The 22,464-nt window shown below is 34.0% G+C and overlaps 1 protein-coding gene across 1 annotated transcript; it reads right to left on the reverse strand.

Moving 5' to 3' along the window:
- Positions 1 to 625: 625 nt before the first annotated feature.
- On the reverse strand, positions 626 to 20,527 carry LOC111514673 (uncharacterized). Its single transcript, XM_074170676.1, has 2 exons — positions 20,285 to 20,527; positions 626 to 1,750 (listed from the first exon to the last, which is right to left on the reverse strand). Exon 2 carries the CDS (start codon positions 1,734 to 1,736, stop codon positions 1,146 to 1,148), a length of 591 nt encoding a protein of 196 aa, XP_074026777.1. The 5' UTR covers positions 1,737 to 1,750; positions 20,285 to 20,527; the 3' UTR covers positions 626 to 1,145.
- Between the last annotated feature and the right edge of the window lie 1,937 nt (positions 20,528 to 22,464).

Below are 22,464 nucleotides of genomic sequence, written 5' to 3' on the forward strand. Positions count from 1 at the left end.
ATTTTAATTTCAAGTGCCTTAAATATTGCTGAATTTTCAACTGTTTCTTTCACGATGGATTCTTCAAAACTAATTATCTCCTGAAAACTCTAGCTTAAACAGCATAATTTTAATGTATACCGAATTAGGTAGGTACCTTCTGTTAACTACCTATCTCATTATGTTTGCTCAGTGCTCACAGACTAATGGAGACAACTAAGCCCGAGAATGACGTGGAGACAACCAAGTCGACGCATGCGTCTACGAAAAAGGGACACAAAATGGCCGTCTAGTCGCTTCTCTGTGGTAGGTATTCTCGGACGAAACGTCGCAGAAAAATTCTGCTTACGTTATCGTATTTTCCTTAAAAAGTGGCCATGGCAAAGTGCTATACGTTTTACATTTCCTTTGAAAATGAAGCTAGGAGAAAATAAAAACCAAATTCTCAAATTTTAGTTTTTCTCGGATGTCTCCGAAACTACTCGGAATATTAAAACTTTCTGAGCGGCATATTATTAGGCACATAAATGCGCTACTTTTCTCTAATTCAATCGACCTTGTATCACTTACCGTTTTCGATATCCCTATGTTGTTCATTCTTATCTTGGACACAGTGTATATTTGGCAATGAATTGAAAGATAGAACGACACAGATAGTTTTTATTTTCAGGAACTATGTACAGTAATCATCTTTTCAAAATACACATTTCGGAAAATATTCTAAATGGCACATCAGTCTATAATGCAAAAAAAGTAATTTGTCTCTTATCATTAAAATGGTTGCTTTAACACACATCCTATGCATAAGCATCTGAAAAGAAATTTATCCAAATTCGGTATTATCACAGAAACAAAACATTTAATATTTCATTCAAAATATTCAGTTAACAATCTCTCTCGCTTCTACTCCCAATAGGTATATCGATACCAGTGAAGGATTTTCATTTTTTAAACTTAATATACAAAAACTACAGGCTAAAAGACACCCTGAATCAATTAAGTAAACGCAGTACAGATGTTATGAAGTAGAGATATATTATAGATCATTCAATTAATCACAATTCTCTACAGAAGGGATAAATACCACTTTTCCAATAAAAAATCACCTCTCCGATGAGCTATCAAATTTCACTTAATATAAGTGATACCTCTATTGAAATCACATTTCACTCATCCCTCACGTCACATTTATGAATGATGTAAGACATTGTCTTGAAGCATATGTATTTTATGGTCATCATACAAACTATTAGAAACACCATTCCGTAAGGTAAATAGGTAGAATAAATTAAATAAAGCGAAAAAATGAGTTGTCCCATAACCACTGCACAAGCTGAATACACTGAAATTGTCAAGAGAAATGTTGACTCGAAGCATTTGGAAAACTTCTTATGGAAATTCGCAATAACGCTGGATACGATGTTCTTAGCAATGACCTCAGGCTTAACCTTGCTGAATACATCGTGAGTCCGGGAATTGAAGAACATTTTGTAGAAAAAAGTGTTGAAAATCATGGATCTGAATATTAGGATTGTACTTTCGGTAGATGTCTGCAGATTTGGCTGAGACGACTTGAGCCAGCTCAAAATGGCTGGTAGTATGTAGTAATGTTGGGAGCAGATGAAAGAGTTGAACCTCTTGATCTTTTCTATCGACGCTGCTCGGACCAATCTGGGTTGTGGATCTTCCGTTTTGAGGTTGGAGGATGGTCTTCTAGGCATTGTTCTCAACTCGGTTGTAGACAAGGTGCTTGACATTTTTCATATATTATCTGAAAATAATAAAATTATGTTATTTTTGAGAAAGTATTTATGATAGACGATGGAATGTCGGAAATAGGGATTGGAATTATTAGAAAAACGTTGACACAACTATTATGTCTTTTCTGAAGGTTTTGGTCCTTCACAAGGAATTATCTAAGCGATAATTTTGTTTGGTAGTATCTCGAGGAGTTTTTCGGAATTTTCAAAAACTGCTGGGACAAGAAAAATTCTAGCTCAAAATGAACTCCAGCTGATAACGAGTGGCAAAAAATTTTCGAAACTATTGCTTCCAAAATACATCTCAGTACACCGGATTTTATGTTATATTAAAAAGCCTATCTTATTTTGTTGTATGAGTATAATTGACTTAAAAAAATTACAATATTATAAATACTAAATACCAGAACTAAAATAGTAATACGTTAAAGAAATCAAAATGAGAAGAAATAGACAAAGAGTATGAAATGTTTACAAGTCAACTCTTAACGAAGTTAAATACACACATCGGAAAAGTTTACGGATATTTTTATAACATACTAAATATCATAAAAATAAATGCATGAGGTCGTTTAATTTCGATTAAATTGGTACACTCGACCACCCTGTAGATTTCTATCGGTTGAACAAAGCCTGCAAAAACGGTAACTAATCTTTTATCAAGTTTTTTACAAACTGTAGGTTTTCGGCTGAAATGAATAATCTGAAAGTGTCGAGTTTGTACATTCTATGCAGTTCTTGCTCAGCAATTGAACTGGAAATATTGTGCTTCAACATGAAACGCCATCACTTACCATTGGCTGAGATGAATAGAGCTGTAGGGCTTCTTCAAGGTGGCATGCGACAAAAAGATGTAGCTTTTCGGTTGGGGGTCTTCCAAAGTGTTATCAGTCGATTGTGGCGGCGTTTCCGTGAAACTGGCCGTCCAGCCGAACAACATCCAGGGCGAGGACGAGCTACAACTGCAGTTCAAGACCGATTTTTGGTCGTAACCGCAAGAAGACAACCGACAATCACAGCACCTGAGTTGGTTAACGTGTTGCAGCAGACGCACCAGGTAACCATTGGTCGTGATACTGTCAGAAATCGATTGCATGAAGCAGATCTCCACAACAGAAGGTCACTTAGATGTCCACCTTTGTCGAGAGACAATCGCGGTAGAAGATTAGAGTGGTGTCAAGAACATCAAAACTAGGATGCAAATGATTGGGCCACAGTTTTGTTTACAGACGAATCCAGATTTGGATTTCATCCAGATTCTCGTCGAGTAAGACTGTGGAGACGACCTGGAAATAATGAACGTTTGAGACACGTCCAGGAAGTCCACACATACAGAGGTGGTACAGTAATGCTATGGGGTGGAATCATAATCGGCGGCAGAACCGATCTCGTTTTTCCAAATCGCTCCCTCACAGCTCGACAGTACCTCGACACCATTCTTCTACCTATCGTCCGTCCGTTTGCTGGTGCTGTTGGTGAAAACTTCCACCTAATGCACGATAATGCTCGTCCACATGTCGCGCGTCTAGTGACTGACTGGCTCACCAACGACGGAGTTGATGTATTGCCATGGCCAGCACAATCACCGGGCCTGAATCCCATCGAGCATGTGTGGGACATGCTTCAACGAAGAATTACTCCGCATATGGGGAACATTCACACAACGTTTCAATTGAGAGAGCTTTTAATCGCTGAAAGGGCAAATGTACCTCAACAAGACATTGACAATCTCATTTTGTCGATGCACGATAGATGTAGGGCCGTGATAAACCAGCGTGGAGGCCATACTTTGTACTGATTCCAATTTATTTTGTATTATGATTTTTTTTCGGGGTGCCAAAGAAGAACCATATTTTTTTTTTTAGTTTTGCTTATATGCGCACTCAGTATTTTTGACCATTTAGTAAATTTTGTTGTAAGTTACATTCGTTTAATAATCATCCGTCAACTTTTTTTTCCCAAAAGCGATCTAAAAAAAATGATTGCCATTTTTAAAAATATCCCTAGACTTTTCCGATGTGTGTATAAAATCATTGGAAGATAGGAGAATCTCTATGAACTTGAGTTTCCTTTTCAAATTAATAAATAGTGAGATAAACTACCCAGAACTACTTCAACAAAAAACTTTTCACATCAAACAAAATGATACGAAAAATCCTGACATTTTTCATATACATTTTTTCCGTACAAATTATGCTTTAAACAGTCCGATTCCTCGTATTCTGAAGCTGGGAAATCAATATCATGATCATAGATCATATCATAGATCTGTTTGATATATCACTTCAGGTCTTTAAAAATCAGTTGAAAAGTCTATAGCGTTTTCGAAGCTTTTCTTTACTTTACCATTTTCTTTGTAAGTACTAGATTTGTTATTCAACGAAAGTCATTTTTTGTGGAGGAAAAAATCAGTTTTCATCGACTTTTTTTGGGTAATTATTACCTTCCACAATAAAAATTATAATGGAGAACTTTATTTTTATCCATTTCTGAAGACGGAGGCAGATTTTGGCCTTCGAAACGTAAAAGATAAGTATAATTTCTTAATAATTTTTTTGATAGGCAAAATTGTGAAATACGACAAGTTACTGATAAATAGAAGATTTTTCTTTGTGAAAAATACTTTGATTTTTACGCAGTAACTTATCGGGGTAAACTAAAAAGTTTGCACTTGTATAAAGTTCTCCATTATAATTTTTATATTTTTTCAGATTGTGGAAGGTAACAATTACCCAAAAAAAGGTCGATAAAAATAGATTTGTTACCTTTGTTTTCTTGTAAGTATCAGAATTATTTCATCTTTCAGTAATGTAGTCACTAGACATAAGGATTTATTAATATTTTTCACACTTCCCCAAATGTTTTATAAAATTGTAAATTGTAATGTAGACATCAGACATGAGCATTCAAAAATACATTGTAGTTCCTCACACTTTGTTAAATATGTTTTTGTAAATTTGCTTTGCCGTTGAATAAATAAATAAATAAATAAATTTAAAAATATAAAAACGCTAATTTGTAAAGAAAGCCAATTATTATAATCATAAATATTGGTGTAAATCAGTTTAACAATAAATAAAAATGTCAATATATAAACCATAAAAATAAAACTGAAGATAAAAAGAAATAATGAATAAATACAAAAAAATTAAAAAGTTTTCACATTTCACGACGTTTTTTTTGTTCGTATCCATGATCGTCTTCAGGTAATATTTGGTTGGTTCATTTTGTTCTCTATACCATTCAACATTTTGTCGCTATCAAATGTAGTAACTATGAGTTGATTCAAGTTTCAAACCTACTTAGCTTCCACTCACTTGTAATGTTTCTTTTATTCATTTGTTCAATATATAATTTTGTAGATAGTATCTACAAAAAATCAATGACTCGAAGAGATGAAAATGAATAAAAACATGGCATTTGACCCACTTCATATATTCTTACTTATAACATCTATCTACTACTGTCTACTATAACATTATACTAAATTAAAGTCAGAGGCAGAAATGCTTTATTATCATAAAAGTTCAGGTTTTGTTGACAAAGCAGGCTTGAGAACTAAAACAATCTGAAACATTAACATATAGGTCAAGAATTTAAAAGAAGATATCAATATGGCTCAAGCTCACTTCAAAAAGTCTATGGGAAAAATCTGTGATAAAAAAAAGTATAAGTTGCGAAGTCATCCGAAAGAAATTCTTCAATACTATAATAAGCTTTATCTAGCAGAATGTTTTTTACTCTTTATCGAAACTGTTACATGTGAACATTCTGATTGAAAGGAGGAGATGATTGGAATATTTTTTGCTATTATGAAGAATCGAATTACATTATTGCATAATAATGAATGTTTAAACTGAGAGACTATAAAATAACAATTCACTGATAATGATTCAAATTTATAATAAGGTCAACTTCGATGAAGCTTGGAGGTCACAGAGGTATCGAAATAAAACATGCTCAATATAAAATGAAATAATAAACACAATTCATATTCACTATTCGGCAGCATGCCACGGCAACCAATAATCCAATATATTGCTTTGCTGACGACATATGAAGGGGGCACATACAATTTGTATAACAATTTGTTATATACAAATTTTATGTACCCCCTTTAAGAGGCTGTATCTTAACAAGGGATGCTCCAATGAAATTTCTCTATATGAAAGATCCTATCTTTTTTTCGATGAGGAATCACCTCCTTAAATGTTTTACACTTATTCAGTTAACCCTGTATATTTTGAACAACATTTTGTTCTGCAGGCCGTTTTTTTAGCTGATCCCACTGTTGATATCTTCAAGATCCGTTGAGTTGGACAAGTTTCCTATTTTAGAGAACTAGAACAATCTCTTTTCAAATCGAAAATACTGATGGTTGTTTTTGAAATACTCGCCAAAGAAAGAATTGTCGAATTTCGTTTTTTGGCTCTACCGCATCAATTTTGAACGATATAAATGAAGGCAGGGAATTTTCAATATTGTTGTTTTACATCTGATATAAACCAGTGCAATACGACGTTTCGTTCATTAGGTTTTATCATCAACTTTTTTATAATGTGAACCTCTAGTTTTCTGCATCGATTATTGTAGCCACTGTAATAAAAAAACTGAGCTATGGAAAAAACATCAATATGTTTGACTGTCAGTCAGGTAAATCGAATAATTAAAATATTATTTTAACAAACTAAATAGTATACTATCAGGTATTGCTCCACCATCGTTATTCATAACATTATTATGTTCACTTATTCCTACAGTCTACAGGAAAATCTATGTGTCCCATCGTGTCAGCTATTGGATCTCCTATCTGCCAAATAGCAAAATAGCCCACTAAGGAATTTGAAGAATTGCCTATTGCGAAGCCAGGTTTAGTATCTATCAAAAACTCCTCAGAGTTCATACAAAAAACATCCTCCTGCAAGAAGGTAACATTCTGGTTTCTTTTAATGTTACTTCTCTATTTCTCAGCGTCCCAATTTCATAACTAGAGAAAAATAACTTCAATAATAACGAAATTCATTTATTTGTTTCTGTCACTAATTTTTGTATAAAACAAAACAGCTTCCGAGTAGAAGGTTGCTTTTATGAATAACAGTAGGGAACGGTTATGGCAACATCTTGTCAGATTATCGAGGACTTTGTCTCCTTTTTAATTAACAGACTTCCATCAATGAAACTCACGTATGAGTTGGAAAATAAAGGACAACTACCATTTCTTGACGTTTTGGTAATGAGCAACCAATATGGAAGGCTAGATCACGATGTACTTAGGAAGGAAATATAAGCACTTAAAGGTATATTCCTGACTTTCTTTCCTAAATTAAAGGTTATACGTTCTGTGATGCTTATTTGAACTCAACTTTTTAACAGTTTAACGTCATGTTTTGGATCCAACAAGTTTTATTTTCGCTAATTAGTCTTTATACACAATAATTTTGAATAAAACATGGATAATACAGAATATATGCAAGTACTGAAACATTAGTACTGTAATATTTATTTCAGTGGCTATCACAATAACTTATAAATAACTAAAATTCCAAATCTCCAAGAAATGTTTTGATGTTTTGTATTTAATAGCAAATAAATGTTTTGTCAGCTCACAGAAAGAGACTTCAACAGTTTCTCATAGAGAAAAAAATATAAAATTAAAAGATGATAAGCTGAGCCGTGTTTCATGATAATTTTTTACTTTACCTGACCGATGAATTTTCCAAAAAATTTACCAATAAGAAATAATTTTATAATGAAGGTGATGTAGATATCATTGACAAAACGTGAAAATTTACTAGACGATCATTGAGTTCAAAAAACTTACCGAAACACTTGTGCTAAATAATCCAAAGTGATTCACTAACATCGATAGTGAACAATCGTTGATGAGTGAACTTTAAATTTTAGAGAACACCTTAAATAATATATTTATTGCTCTGTCTGCCTAAAAATTACCGGAAAGTTCATAAATTACATTCTAATCTTCACAACCATCAACTGTTCAAGTCATGATATGAAGTAATATCAATATCTTCTGATGAAATGGTAAACACAGATTGTACAGAGATCATCTCCTTTTTCTTTAAGGTCATAAGAAGCTCGAAGTCCAAAATTATACATTCATTCACCTAATGTATGAAATTTTCATCATGAAAATTAGTTTCAAAAATTTTTGTTTGTTATAAGGAGAATTACGATTCTGGGCTCTCAGAATATTTTAAGACTAGACACTGCTTGATAACTACATATGGAATTTAATTTAGTTTTGCAGTCAGTGGTATCTGCCTACGATATCAAGATAATAATAATAATAGCTTTATTGTCCAACAGTTATCCATTTACAGGACAATATAACATTTTTTTCACAATACTTAACCATAAACGAAAAATAAAATGAACAAAAAAAAACTAATTCTAATTACCTACTTCAAGTACACGTTAGCAATTCTAATAATGCTATGAAGGTTAATGAAGAATAAATCACCATGGGCACAAATGCTATTGAAAGATGAAGATATTGTAGATGGGGTTATCGATTTTGAGCTATATAGGCCCTTTTTTCAGCTGGTCCCACTATTACCGTCTCGAAAACGGTGATATAGTCGAAGTAAACGATATAGTGCACTGTTAAAGTGCACGGTGACGAATAGAAATCGAGGAATCGGGGATGGTTGTCGCCGTCGTGTTCAGTTCAGGAACTGATCGCGATTCGAGTGTTGAAATTCGATATTGGTGTAGTTATAATTACTTGAAATTTTTGTTTTATCTGTGTAAAATGTGGCGTCCTTGAACAAGTACTAATAGTAGTAACGAGTGTGATAACAACGCAGACTTTTTCCAATGTAGTGATTCCAATAGCGATGGTGAACAATGCAAAAAAGAAATACCAGTGAATAAGATTCGAATGCATTCGAATATTGAAACATAGAGAGTATGTTTCAATGTACACACATCGGAAAAGTCTAGGGATATTTTTATAACATACTAAATATCATAAAAATAAATGCATGAGGTGGTTTAATTTCGATTAAATTGGTACACTCGACCACCCTGTAGATTTCTATGGGTTGAACAAAACCTGCAAAAACGATAACTAATCTTTTATCAAGTTTTTACAAACTGTAGGTTTTCGGCTAAAATGAATAATCTGAAAACAATTAAACTGGAAATATTGTGCTTTAACATGGAACGCCATCACTTACCATTGGCTGAGATGAATAGAGCTGTAGGGCTTCTTCAAGGTGGCATGCGACACAATGATGTAGCTCTTCGTTTGGGGGTGTCCCAAAGTGTTATTAGTCGATTGTGGCGGCGTTTCCGTGAAACTGGCAGTCCAGCCGAACAACATCCAGGGCGAGGACGCGCTACAACTGCAGTTCAAGAACGATTTTTGGTCTTAACCGCAAGAAGACAACCGACAATCACAGCACCTGAGTTGGTTAACGTGTTGAAGCAGACGCACCAGGTAACCATTGGTCGTGATACTGTCAGAAATCGACTGTATGAAGCAGATCTCCACAACAGAAGGCCATTTAAATGTCCACCTTTGTCGAGAGGCAATCGCGGTAGAAGATTAGAGTGGTGTCAAGAACATCAAAACTGGGATGCAAATGATTGGGCCAGATTTGGATTTCATCCAGATTCTCGTCGAGTTAGACTGTGGAGACGACCTGGAAATAATGAACGTTTGAGACACGTCCAGGAAGTCCACACATACAGAGGTGGTACAGTAATGCTATGGGGCGGAATCATGATCGGCGGCAGAACCGATCTCGTTTTTCCAAATCGCTCCCTCACAGCTCGACAGTACCTCGACACCATTCTTCTACCTATCGTCCGTCCGTATGCTGGTGCTGTTGGTGAAAACTTCCACCTAATGCACGATAACGCTCGTCCACATGTCGCGCGTCTAGTGACTGACTGGCTCACCAACGAAGGAGTTGATGTATTGCCATGGCCAGCACAATCACCGGACCTGAATCCCATCGAGCATGTGTGGGACATGCTTCAACGAAGAATTACTCCGCATATGGGGAACATTCACACAACGTTTCAATTGAGAGAGCTTTTAATCGCTGAATGGGCAAATGTACCACAACAAGACATTGACAATCTCATTTTGTCGATGCACGATAGATGTAGGGCCGTAATAAACCAGCGTGGAGGCCATACTTTGTACTGATTCCAATTTTTTTTGTATTATGATTTTTTTTCGGGGTGCCAAAGAAGAGCCATATTTTTTTTTAGTTTTGCTTATATGCGCACTCAGTATTTTTGACCATTTAATAAATTTTGTTGTAAGTTACATTCGTTTAATAATCACCCGTCAACTTTTTTTTCCCTAAAGCGATCTAAAAAAACATTATTGCCATTTTTAAAAATATCCCTAGACTTTTCCGATGTGTGTATATAAGAATCTACATCTCAAGTTTGGTTTCGAGGGAAACAAACTATTACCAGCAACATCGGGTTTGACCGAAATTCCTTTCTCAACTGTACGTAAAATAGTCAAAACCTTATGAACGAAAGACGCGATTTGATAGAGGATTACCAAACCCTTTAGATGTTCATAAAATCATTGAAAAAACAAATATACGACTGTAAGATTTAAAATAATAAACAAACGTCAAGCAGTTATGGAAAACAAAAGAATAGTGGAATTGCGTAACAAATACTTAGAACAAGTAACTAAATATAGACAAGAACATTGGCAAATTTTCTATTTGGACGAAACTTAGTATGACACTCACGACACAGTTACGAATGGGTGGACTGATGGTTCGAGAATGTGTACGCCGTGTTAGGAATCACACGTTAAAAGGTAAGACCTCGTTAGTCCTTAGCTCGCACAAGTTTCTCAACTTCTGAGAGTTGTCGTTCGTATGGGGGCGGCAGCTGATTAACGGAAAAACAGATTTTAAACAGATTTTAAACATGCCTGCAAACAAAATTTGATAAGAAAGTAATAAAGCTAATCGAAGAAGAAGTATCTAATATCACCGAAGAAGACTGGCAGGAAAGGATAAAAAAAGTAATTTTAGAGTTGAAAAATACTATATGAAGATTGGACACTTCCATATTGATGGTGAATTGCACTAGGTTGCACTATATCGTTTACCTGAACTATACAAATACACCAGTACCGTTTTTAGTTTGCGCATCGCAGCAAATTAGATCATTAGAAACGTCAGGTATAAAAATCTGCAGACCACGGCTAACATAGATCCCGAAACATCGGACACTTTGTCAGTGAATAGGATATTATATTTCAGATTCCTTTATATGTATATAACCATGGCATAGAGGTACATAGTTTCGACTCATTACAGAATGATTCTCCATGAAACAAAATACTTTTCCACCTAGTTCCCTCTCGTTGTAGATGAACAGCAACCATCAATTCAATCATCCATTTGAGGATGAATTTTGACGCGTTATTATTGTATAAGTAGCTCAGGAGCATGAGTGCTATGGCTGAATTGACGTCAAACTTCTGGTACATTAATTCATCTTTAATGGTGTCAATATTATAATATCGATAATGATATTAATGACCTTTTGTTTATTGTAACGACTCCTCACTTTATTGAATACGATATTGTGTCAAATCACCTCAATTAAATTTGTGAAAACCTTGGAGGTTCATGAAGAATCCATTAGGAACAAAAGTTTTATCTCGTACACGAGTCGTAGATGTGTTTTTCTTAATGATAAGTGCCATTAAAATCATATGAAGGGTTCCACTGAGATAATAAGTAATTCAATGGGTGCTCAATAACTACTAACTACCACTTACGATTTATTCAGTGTTTCTATTGAGTTTTTTTTTCATTTCGATGCATATTGCCTAAAAATGCAAATGAGTCAATTGCACAGTGTTTACTGTAGATTTGCCAGAAAAAATATTTATATTTCTGAATAGACGGTATTTCTCGCTTCAATACAACGAAATTTCTTTTTAAAACGCAATAGACCATTTAATCACCGTAAATGATGACCCAATAAACCTATAAATAGACAATAATTTAGTTTTCTAAACAATATGCTATGGTTATCTAGTTGAACGTTTGTTTGAAGGTGATTGACAATGTTTCATGATGTTCGCATTGCCGAGCACAAGAAACACACCCAGCGAGGGGAAACCAGCAAATCAGGAATAGCAGACCATGTTTGGACCCATCAATACAACATCGAGTGGTCCCAAGCTGAGATCTTGCACAGAGAGGAACATTGGTTTAGGAGAAAATTCAAGGCCAGGCCAGGCCAGCGTATAAATACGCAACATATGGAAACCCATCATCAAGCGAAAAATGGCCAACTCCCGCCAAAACGGTCATCTCCCACGGAACCAGTGAAGCGGAAAATGGAAAGCAGGGATAAGTGAGAAAGTATTTGAACGACCTATAAATAGTCATCTCTCGGAGGAATCAGTCCAGTCATCACCCGAAGACGATTGTAGATACTAACAATCGAAACGTCGTGAACTAACGCGACTTGGAATCTCTACACTTTTTATTTTATTTTTTTCATTCCTTTATTTTTATTTTGTTTTTATTTATTCAATTGTTCTATTTTTACTTGTAGTTTATTTCACTATTATTTCATTTCAGGTTTATTTTGCTTAATATAATTGTTATTTTCAGCTATTCATTTTTAATTATTCTTTTTTAGTTGTTTCGGGGATTTCAAATCATTTTATATAGTAGACAATAGAAGTCCGAACCAGTGAAATGTATCTAGTTGAAGTTACATGGCTGACGGACTGCGAATAGCCATGATGCTTCCTAGGTGGCTCGGGGAGTTATTAACAGTAACTACCCAGGACACGAGACTAATGACCAACGTAGTCGATGCTGATGACACAAAAAATGCTATGATGTTATGACCACATAGAAATAATATGATTCATCAAAGAATTTGCCACCCGTGCAACTCCTGACAACGACGTACGATCGTCATCGAAAAAAAATTGTTCAGAATGAAAACAATACGTCATCGATAATAGTCCGACCGAATATTTGTCTACTCTCCAAAATCGATGTGTTTTGTATATTTGTTAATTACAACTATGGAAATTGAACTTCGTTCGTTACCACATCACTTTTGACGCATACCGCAATTGTAGACGAAATATTAGGAATAAAAACATGCAGACCACGGCCAACAAATTCAGAGGGTAGTTTTCACTCAGTTTTTTCGATCGTGAAAATGTAGAGTCAACGTGGTTTAATAATCATTTCATACACTGTAAACATGTATTTTATTGCAATATTTTGAAATATTATCGGAAATAATTCAGTTCTAAGAAAATGAATGAAAATGATCCGATGTTAATTTCTGAACAGCTAAAAAATGTTATTAGGTGATAAAAAATGCAAGAAGGTAAGTGAGTTCAAAGCCAACAAACAGTTTGACACAATTCATATACAGTATACAAATAGAGGTCCTAGAACATCTCCCTGGAGGACACCATTTTCCATTCTACAAGTAGAAACTCATTCAGTCGACAACCTTGCCAGGATTACCACAAGGAGATGAAAACACAAAAGGTAACTAATTTTTGAAGAGATGGAATTGATAGTCTGAATTTTCATTATATGTGGTGTTCGCTAATAACAAGTTTTCGAGAAAAACGCGTTTAAAGTTTCGCATTGTATACAGCTTGTCAAATGTAGGAAGATCTTTCTGAATTATGTTTAAAGTCCCGCCCACTAGATGTGCGTTCGTTAGAAGAATATGAGATCTAGAGAGAGAGAGAGAGAGAGAGAGAGAGAGAATTATCAAGTATCTTCCTAGATTTGACAAGCTGTACACGCCTTTAGTGGGATGTAAGGTCTTGACATCATTGGTCTGGGTATCTGTAACGTCATTCCTTCAATCTGCGACGTTTATTCTAGTTGTAGTGTAACGGTAGCTTCAACTATCGAGTCTGTGATTGGACTATAATGTAGCTGCTTAAAGTAACCTTTTCTAAAGTAACCTTTTTGTTTCTCTGTTTTCTTGCTTATCACCACAAATGTTCTCTTTCAGTTTTCTAATTTTCGTGACAATTTTATAGTGAATTATCAATTTTCATGAATAAAATGAACGCGAGTAACGATTTTGAAAAGAATCAAGAGGTTTTCGATAAAAAGTCGAAGCGGTTAGTATGTAATGCTGTATGTAATGAAGATGAATCTTCTGCAAGTTCTGGTTCAAATATTACATCAGAACCTTGTGAAACGAAGAATGCTGAGTTTGAGGAGAATTTGAATGAGAATTTGTTGTAAATCATCCCCTAAAAAATAACGCCGGCCGCCACTGGTCGTCTTGACTTGACCAAGATTGTGCTCAACTCGACTTGCTCTTCGCGATTGTTCTAGTTAGATGCCGCGTCGCTTCGGTAGACTTCTAGCAATTTTCCTAGCGGCTTTGAGAGACTTTGATTACCATATACATAGAGGGCCATCGAAAACTTAACATGGAGGTTTTGGGTACTAATCTTGCAAATCCGAAAAAACGCACAGGCAGGTCGATTTTTATTGGGAGGGGGACAGTTTTTTCCCCATTTACAGCGTCGTCACTTCAACCCCGGAGCAGATGGCTGAACAACCCTTGGAATTTTAATAGGGAACTGCCGTTTTTTTTGCTACAGATCCAGTTGCGTGAAATTTTGCAATTAAATCGAAAACATACTGTCGCGACACATCCTTTCCATGTTGTTGATTGAATAGTTCAGCGGCTCTCGCAGCACAACGTCTATTTCCATAGTATAGTTCAATCAACTCAACCCTCTCTGCAGTTGTGTAAACCATTGTTTCTTTTGCAACACTTTACGGCACTCACTACTAGTAATAACTTAGATATCACTTTTAACATCAAAATGAGAAATAGAAACAGCATTTTTAACCATTTATCAATTGTAATAGTCGTCTTATCAGAGAAGAACTTAAAAGTTTACAAAAAAGTAGCGTAAGAAACAAATGAAAGAGTTCCGAACACATTCCAACAACAATTTGTTGCTATTAACAATATTGAAAAAGTTAATTATCGGAAAGAACCACGTACACCATTGTTTACAGGATTCCAAGATCTTTCAAACGATGTGCGACTCGCCCCCAGTTCCCTATTAAAATTCCAAGGGTTGTTCACCCCTCTGCTCCGGGGTTGAAGCGACGACGCTGTTAATAGGGAAAACGTTCCCCCTTCCAATAAAAATCGACCTGTCTGAGCGTTTTTTACGATTTGCAAGATTAGTACCCAAAACCTCCATGTCAAGTTTCCGATGACCCACCCTGTATAAACACTACCCACACGCATAACGGGGAAGTCTAGTTGACAGTGTGGTACGAAGTGAACTAATAAGGCAATAGACATTTGAAGTTTCGAAGTGTTCAAAAATGTTCTGTTAATATATATTTCCTCAATCTTGTTTGTTTATTTTTTTAAATAATATATAGACGATTATTATTATTATTATATTCTAATATCACGATGAAAAGTTCAAGATGTGGCCTTCTCGACTTATTTTGCTTGCTAAAAATATGGTATACCAACAGTAAACAAATCTATTGGCAATATCTGTAGCAACAAGTCTACATAAAAACCAACCACAAAGAACATTACTGTGCTATTTGTTGTCGTTTTCTCTTGGTAGGCAGAGTAATATTGTTTACACTTCAATTATGGGAGTCGTCTGTACGATGTAAAAGTCATATCACTGCACATTCGACAGCTATATGTTAAACGGTGTTAATTCTCTCAATTATTTTATATTACTCGTTTAAAAAACAGGGCTCCAAGGCTAAACTCATCAAGTTACACTCAGAATCACATTTCAAATTAACAACGATTTCAGGGTAATGTTGGCCCGATTTTTCGGATTTTGTTGACACTAAATAAACGCAGGCAGGGTCTGAGCATGCATTTGCAGAGTGGTATAACACCGAAAGTTATAAATAATCTCATATGGGAAGTCACATATTTTTAAAACGCCTGCTCCAGTATCCCAAGTCGGTGACCCATCACAAAGAAAGTCGTGTAGACGATAATTTATATATTCCAACTTTTATTCGTAAGAATATTACCTTCATCGAAAAATTATGGTTCAAAATCAAATCAGAATCTTTTATTTCTTTCAGACAATCATAACAGTTGTACAGAAATCGTCTATATAACAATAGAAATAAATACAATAAATGTATAAGAGGTACGTTTGAAAAATATGGTGAATTTTCATGTTCCTCAAAAATATTTTATTCATTCATCAATTTCTATTTTGTCCACTTCGAAGTAGTAACCCTCGGGATATAATTGTTGATGTGCTTGAGCGTCGGCATTCACATCTTCTCGACCTCCTGTGAAAAGCCTGTATCGCTTGTAAACATTTTTCTGACTCAGAGTACAATCACCGTATGCCACTGTCAACATTTCAAGTATTTTTGAGCACCCAATTCTATTTTTACACAGAGTTCGATGCAAAATTTTTGATCCATTTTTTTCGACAGCAGAACCGCAAAACACGTAAAACACTTCAAACTTTTATGCATCTCACCAACAAACTAAACATGCTAAACATCCGAAAACTGTGAACATACGTTCAAGACGAGTGTACCAACATAAAAAAATCGCTAACCGAATTTGAACCTTATTTTTCCACAAACTTCGTACACATGAATTACCTACCATATAATAAAATTTGTGAATGTTTCATTGCCATTTTTACATTTGCAAAAACTCAGGAACACATTGTTTAGTCAATAATAATTTCAGCTTTTGTCTAAGTATCTGGCAGCTGGCAGTTTGTGGAAAATAATCCTCCACAGTGCATTTTCTTAATGTCCCCCCTTTGATTTTTTGAACGGGTCAACCCAAAAAATTGAAATTTGGGGTAATGAAATTAATGCATGAATACTTTATTTTGAAGTGAAATTGACCGATGAAACTTTTAAGACGGCGACTAGGCGCCGTCTGGGAAAAAAATTAAATAGAAAGGGGGGTCTTGTGTCACATCTTTTTGAAGCTCCTGCCGTTATTGGAGTGACACCAACTCTCACGTTTTCCGGTTCCTTATTTTTAATATTCAGTTGCAAAAAACGATTGTTGATTAACAAACTCATTTTTTAGCAACAAAGAATTTTTTTTAAACCATTTTTTTTCTAAAAATCATGATTTTTTTCCATTAATATAATGCAAAAAAAACTTTTCGAATTGCCTGTAAACAATGTATTTATTCATAATAAATGTATCAACAATAGCTGTAAAAAAAATTTTAAAAAAATATTATTAATCAGTTTTTAGCCATGAGACATTGAAACGATAAAAAATTTAAAAAATAAAAAATAAAATTATAATTTTCAAATGTTAATAAAAAAATTGTGAAAATAATTTTTTTTTATTTTGGCAACGGTAATCTATTTTTTTGCCTATTAAAGATAACTTCACCAAAAGAAAAAAATGCCAGGGTTTTAGTTTAATAATTATAGGGATTTTTATATTAACTTTCAATTCAGAAAAAGTTATTAATTACAAATTTATAATTAACGTTAAAATTGAGATAAACATTTTTTGACTGCGGATTATTGTTTATTGATGTATCCTAACATTACATGAATTTTTTCATTCCTTAATATTTACATTTAATATATTTAAATAATTTTTTTTGTTTTTATGTCAGAGTGACGAAAGGCGCGCGGAAGCCAGACTACCCGCTTTTGGCTCTATTTTCAGGGCTGTGTAAAAATTATAAATAATCGAGATACAGTTTCGAGAGTCGGGACTTTTTTTACGCAAATTCATTTATCTTTTCAAATTTTCTAAATTTTGAAAATTTTCCAAAATATTAAGATAAAACTAAAGCCCTATTTTTTTTTCACTTAATTGTTTATAACTTTTGTAATTTTTATCGGCGCGTTTTCGAACCTTTCCTTAAACTTTCTAGGCAAAAATACAAATCGAATGACACCTTGGTCGTAATTTTTGGCTGAAAAATGTCACCAAAAAGAGCTAAATCGAGTACATGTGAACCAGACTATAAGAAACTATTTGCATACTGCTTTTCCCGGTCGTTGGATTGGCCGTCGAGGTCCTACAGAATGGCCAGCCCGCTCGCCAGATTTGACACCTTTGGACTTTTTTATGGGGATATTTGAAGCAAAATGTGTACGAAACCTGCTTCAATATTGGATATACGGCAGATAATAATAAATATTTGTAGAGATATTGACGTTACTGTGTTCGAAAATGTTCGGCGTGAAATATCGGATAGACTTGTTCATATGTCAAGAAGTTCAAGGTAACCATTTCAAGCATCTTCTGAACTGACCCCAAGCTTATTACCTCATATTATGTAGTTTAATGTTGATGTATTCAGGCAATTATTAAAAGTTCCGCCATTTTGTAGTAGTTGAAGATATTGACATTATATTCTAGGGTTGTAAAGCATTTGTCAGGAGCTTCAAAAAGTTTTGTCACTTTTCAATTAATTTTTTTCCAGATCGCGCCCAGTCGCCATTTTGAAAGTTTCATTTGTCAATTTCACTTCAAAATAAAGTATTCATCCATAAATTTCATTATCCCAAATTTCAATTTTTTGAGTTGGTCCGTTCAAAAAATAAAAGGGGGGGCATTAAAGAAATGCACTGTATATTGAATTGAATTTTAGTATGAATTATCTATTCTTCAAGTTATCTCTAAAGGAAAAAAAATGGAAAAACACAACTGAAATGGACATTTCAATCATTGTAAGTTTCTGAGCAGATATTTCTTCATGGAAATGTTGTTAATATTGAAGACATCATCTTTATCTGAAGTGAAGAAATATCCACCAATGATTGTTGATTATTTTGTTCTTCAAACTAATAACTCAGCACTCAGAATAAAAAAGTATAATAGATACCTAACACATTTCGTGAATAACTTTTTTTCACTGATTCACTTGTGTACTTGAACAGTTCATTATTCTGTTGTTAAATATTGACATTGTGAAACAACTGCTACTCCTGCTTACTTTTATTTTCTATATTGTTTACATAAGACTTTTATTTGAACGGAAAACTGCAAACAACTCAAATCGTTCCAGTGTAAAACAAATGATAATAGTTGACATTGACGTCAAACAGTGTAGTTCTAAACGTAGATCCAGAGAATAATATTTTGATAAGTAGATGCAAAAATAAGAGTCTCGTGGACATTGGACATTCAAAAACAAAAGTGCACTGTATCAATTCGAAAAATGTTTTATATCTTGTACTCTTGATGTACGACGTAGGTACCCTACATTCTGAATTAACAGGGGTTAACAAACGGTCCGAAAGACACCCTTCAATTATCATAAAAAACGTAAGGGGAAGCTTGCTAGAAAAGGGAGTTTAATTAAATAGAATGATCATCAATGCCATAACAAAAATTATTAATACATTTCGAATGCTCTCTGTAAAAGAACTCATTGTTTATCAATGCATTTGTCGTACAAATTTTGCAGGTACAAGAAATGTCTATGAATTTTTACATAGAATTTTTTCCCCTTGTGGTGTCTATTAGTGGAGGAGTTGTTTGCGATAATGTTTCTAGAATTTTTGTACAACATTTTATTAAGGTTCATTGATCCAAAGAAACATACAACTCTTATAGAGAGACAATAACAAAAAAAAGTATATTTACAAACATCGCATATGGACCTAATCAACAAATAAATGTTATAAGTAATTAAATTAGAACTATTAAAATTGTGTGAATTAAAAAGAAAGTCAGCCTTCAAATATATATTTTTTCAGATCTTTTGGAATTTCGTCAAGAAAATAGTTGATTTAATTTTATCAGGTAAACTATTGAAGTATATGGTTACTTGAAATTCAATTTCAATTTGGTGCAGTTTTCAAACTACTGGAACACCTAGTGTCACAATTAAAATATCTGAATAAATTACCTAAGAAAATGAAAACATTTTCAACAATTATAAAGTAAATATGAACAGTAAGGTTATAATATTGATATTGAATACTGTTGGTTATATGAAATATCCAAGTTAGTACCTTCCGAGTTATCTTCTTTTTTAAACCAAGCATCAAAATTTGAGACTTCATATCACCATCACATTATCCCCATTGAATAAAATTAAATTATGAAGCAAAAATTACAACAAATGTATCTAAACGGGTCGAAAAAAACTTTCATCTCCATTGCAATCGTCTATTTCATAGAAAAGATTATAAAAAATGGTTCATTGGTAAATCTCAATGTCATTCCGATTATCTGAACGTTGGTTTCAAGTCAAAAACTTTCCGGCAGAAAACGGAAGTATCTAAAACAGTGTGACTAAGGCCAAATGAAAGTAAATAAATATATCATTTACCTTCGAGAGAAAAAATCAAGAGTTTAGTAGCTATTTATCAATGACAAATTCAGCTATTGATATTTCTTTAATAATACCTAGATAAGAAAATTTGAAAGGAGTATATTTTTAGTAGAGAATATTTTTTCATGAAGAGAACTAAGTACATACTCAACATTTTATATAATATAATAATGATATATCTACCTAATTAAGATACTAAGAAAATTTCACTTACATTTCAATGAAACTGCCACTGACGGCCTGAAATCGATACCGACTAATGCCTCTTCTTTTACAGATACTTTTCTAAAATCGCTTGGGAAACTCTTGAATCCACCATAGAAAGTAACGTGTTCGTCAATGAACCATTTTCCATTTCACTACCACTTGATGATGATGCTTATACTACCAACGCAGAATACAAAATGATTAATAAACGAAACTGCATTGGACTCATATACTCAAAACCAAAACAAACCGTCTACCATGTGGTTATCCCGATAGATGACGCTACAGTGTTGCCGGCTTCCCTATGAGTAATCGATCGTCGTGATGTGGAATTTGAACTGGCAAATCCGTGGAATTTCTATGCTGGTGTATACACAATTTTTAGAAACAGGTCGAAGTCCAAGAGACAATATTTTCACAATGTTGACCGTGATTAGGCATTGGCATATTTTGGTTGTTGAAGAAACCACTGCTCGGTAAAATTACTTTGATGAAGCGTGGTATAGATAGGCAGATAAAGCTTTTGAGAAAGACATGTTTTGGCTGCCCATTTTTCGATCTTTCTGAAAAACTAATCTCTCTGGATATAAGATAATGTATTTATGTAATTCCAAAGGAACGATTAACATTTTCTCTTACGAAGACGCTATTAATAGGATCGGTAGAAAATAAATATCAATATCAATGAGACTCCAAAAGGCGAGTCAAGCTTCGACAAAGACTGCAGAAGAAATTCGCCTTCTGTTTTTCTAGATGAAATCTTTTAATTCTCCATGCGATGTTTTTAACAACTCTAAGTAAAGACTCGTCGTTTGAATAGTGTTTTATCCCTTTTTTTCCAACCCTTCTGCTACTTTTTGATCATCTACTAACTCACTTTTTTCATTCAGATTTTTTGAATATTCTCAACCCATTTCAGAGCCGACAAAGTTCTAAGATGATTAGATGGATTAAATTGGTGTAAAATAAATTGAATAAAAACAGTTTCCTCACACACTAGATCTAGAACGCCAAGAACGTTTCGTTAACCAAGTTTGCAACCTCAGGAAACTACTAAGCTAGTGATCTAACTCTGGAACATAGAAAAAGTGTTTCCATTGGATTCTAAGATGATGTCTGAATGATTTATCGACCTTTTTGGGGATGTTACCTTCGATGATCTAGAAAAAAATTAAAAGTGAAATGGAAACTCGTCGTAATAAATAATTTGGTTAATAAAAAAGTCAAGGAATTGTACAGATACTCTGCCTCAGTCTTCGAAATCTAGTGAAATCTTGGAAAAAAATCTAGTGTAACTTGATTTTTTTCGGATCGCTTTATTTCTAAACTACCTTGATGAATGCCAAAGAAATTTTTAGTTGTGAAATATGTCGATGTTGTTGACGGACTTCTGAATCAATCTGTGTAGTATACAGTATGTTTGTTCTCTGATATTGGTCTGTTGCAATTTTGCTACTATTCATATTTTTCTTCAAGACGGGTACCATCCATAAATACACTTCTTCTCAGGTATATAATAATTAATATACACTAATCCTTTGAGCCTACGAGTGGAGTTCAACTCGATGTTCACCTTCTGATTTCAAAATGTGTTCTGGCAATTTCAATCCTTTGTATATTTCTGGTGTTCATTCTCACGCATTTTCAATGGTCTGGTAGTTTCACCAATATGAATCTTAAGGTGAAAAACACTGATCTCCTTCTCGAAGATTGAGGTGGTCTTATATATAGCTGGGTTACTATTGAATTCCCTTTCATCTGCGATATTGTCATTAGCGATCTGCTGACAAAGTATAGCAATGTTCGTTACGCCACACAAAAAAATCATCAATTACTAGATTCAATATGAGTGGATTTTTTTCCTTGTAGTCATTATTTAATTATCAAATGAAAATGGGGTTACATACAATTTTCAATTCTGCTTTTCTAATTTCTGTTCTGTTGGAAGGTTGATATGAAATCCTTACTTACTGTGTGGAAAATGGTAAGAAAGGAACAAAAGTTCTTTACACAACTAAAATTCACAATATCAAAATAAAGTCCAATAATGAAGTAGACGAAACTGTTTCGATTGAAACTACTTCTGATGGTCCATGCCGAACTTAAGAATTGCGTTAATTCGTGGATATACCTAAGAAGTTAATCAACCAGGACACTGGTACTACTATGAAATTAAAAATAACCTTC

Source organism: Leptinotarsa decemlineata, unplaced genomic scaffold (assembly GCF_025532065.1).
Source record: "Leptinotarsa decemlineata unplaced genomic scaffold, Ldec_3_MD MMD2_P_RNA_scaffold_1, whole genome shotgun sequence".
NCBI classification, from domain to species: Eukaryota; Metazoa; Arthropoda; class Insecta; order Coleoptera; family Chrysomelidae; genus Leptinotarsa; species Leptinotarsa decemlineata.

Excerpts from the sequence above, each read along its gene's own strand:
- LOC111514673 (XM_074170676.1), bottom strand. The coding sequence starts at position 1,736 with ATGTCAAGCACCTTGTCTACAACCGAGTTGAGAACAATGCCTAGAAGA.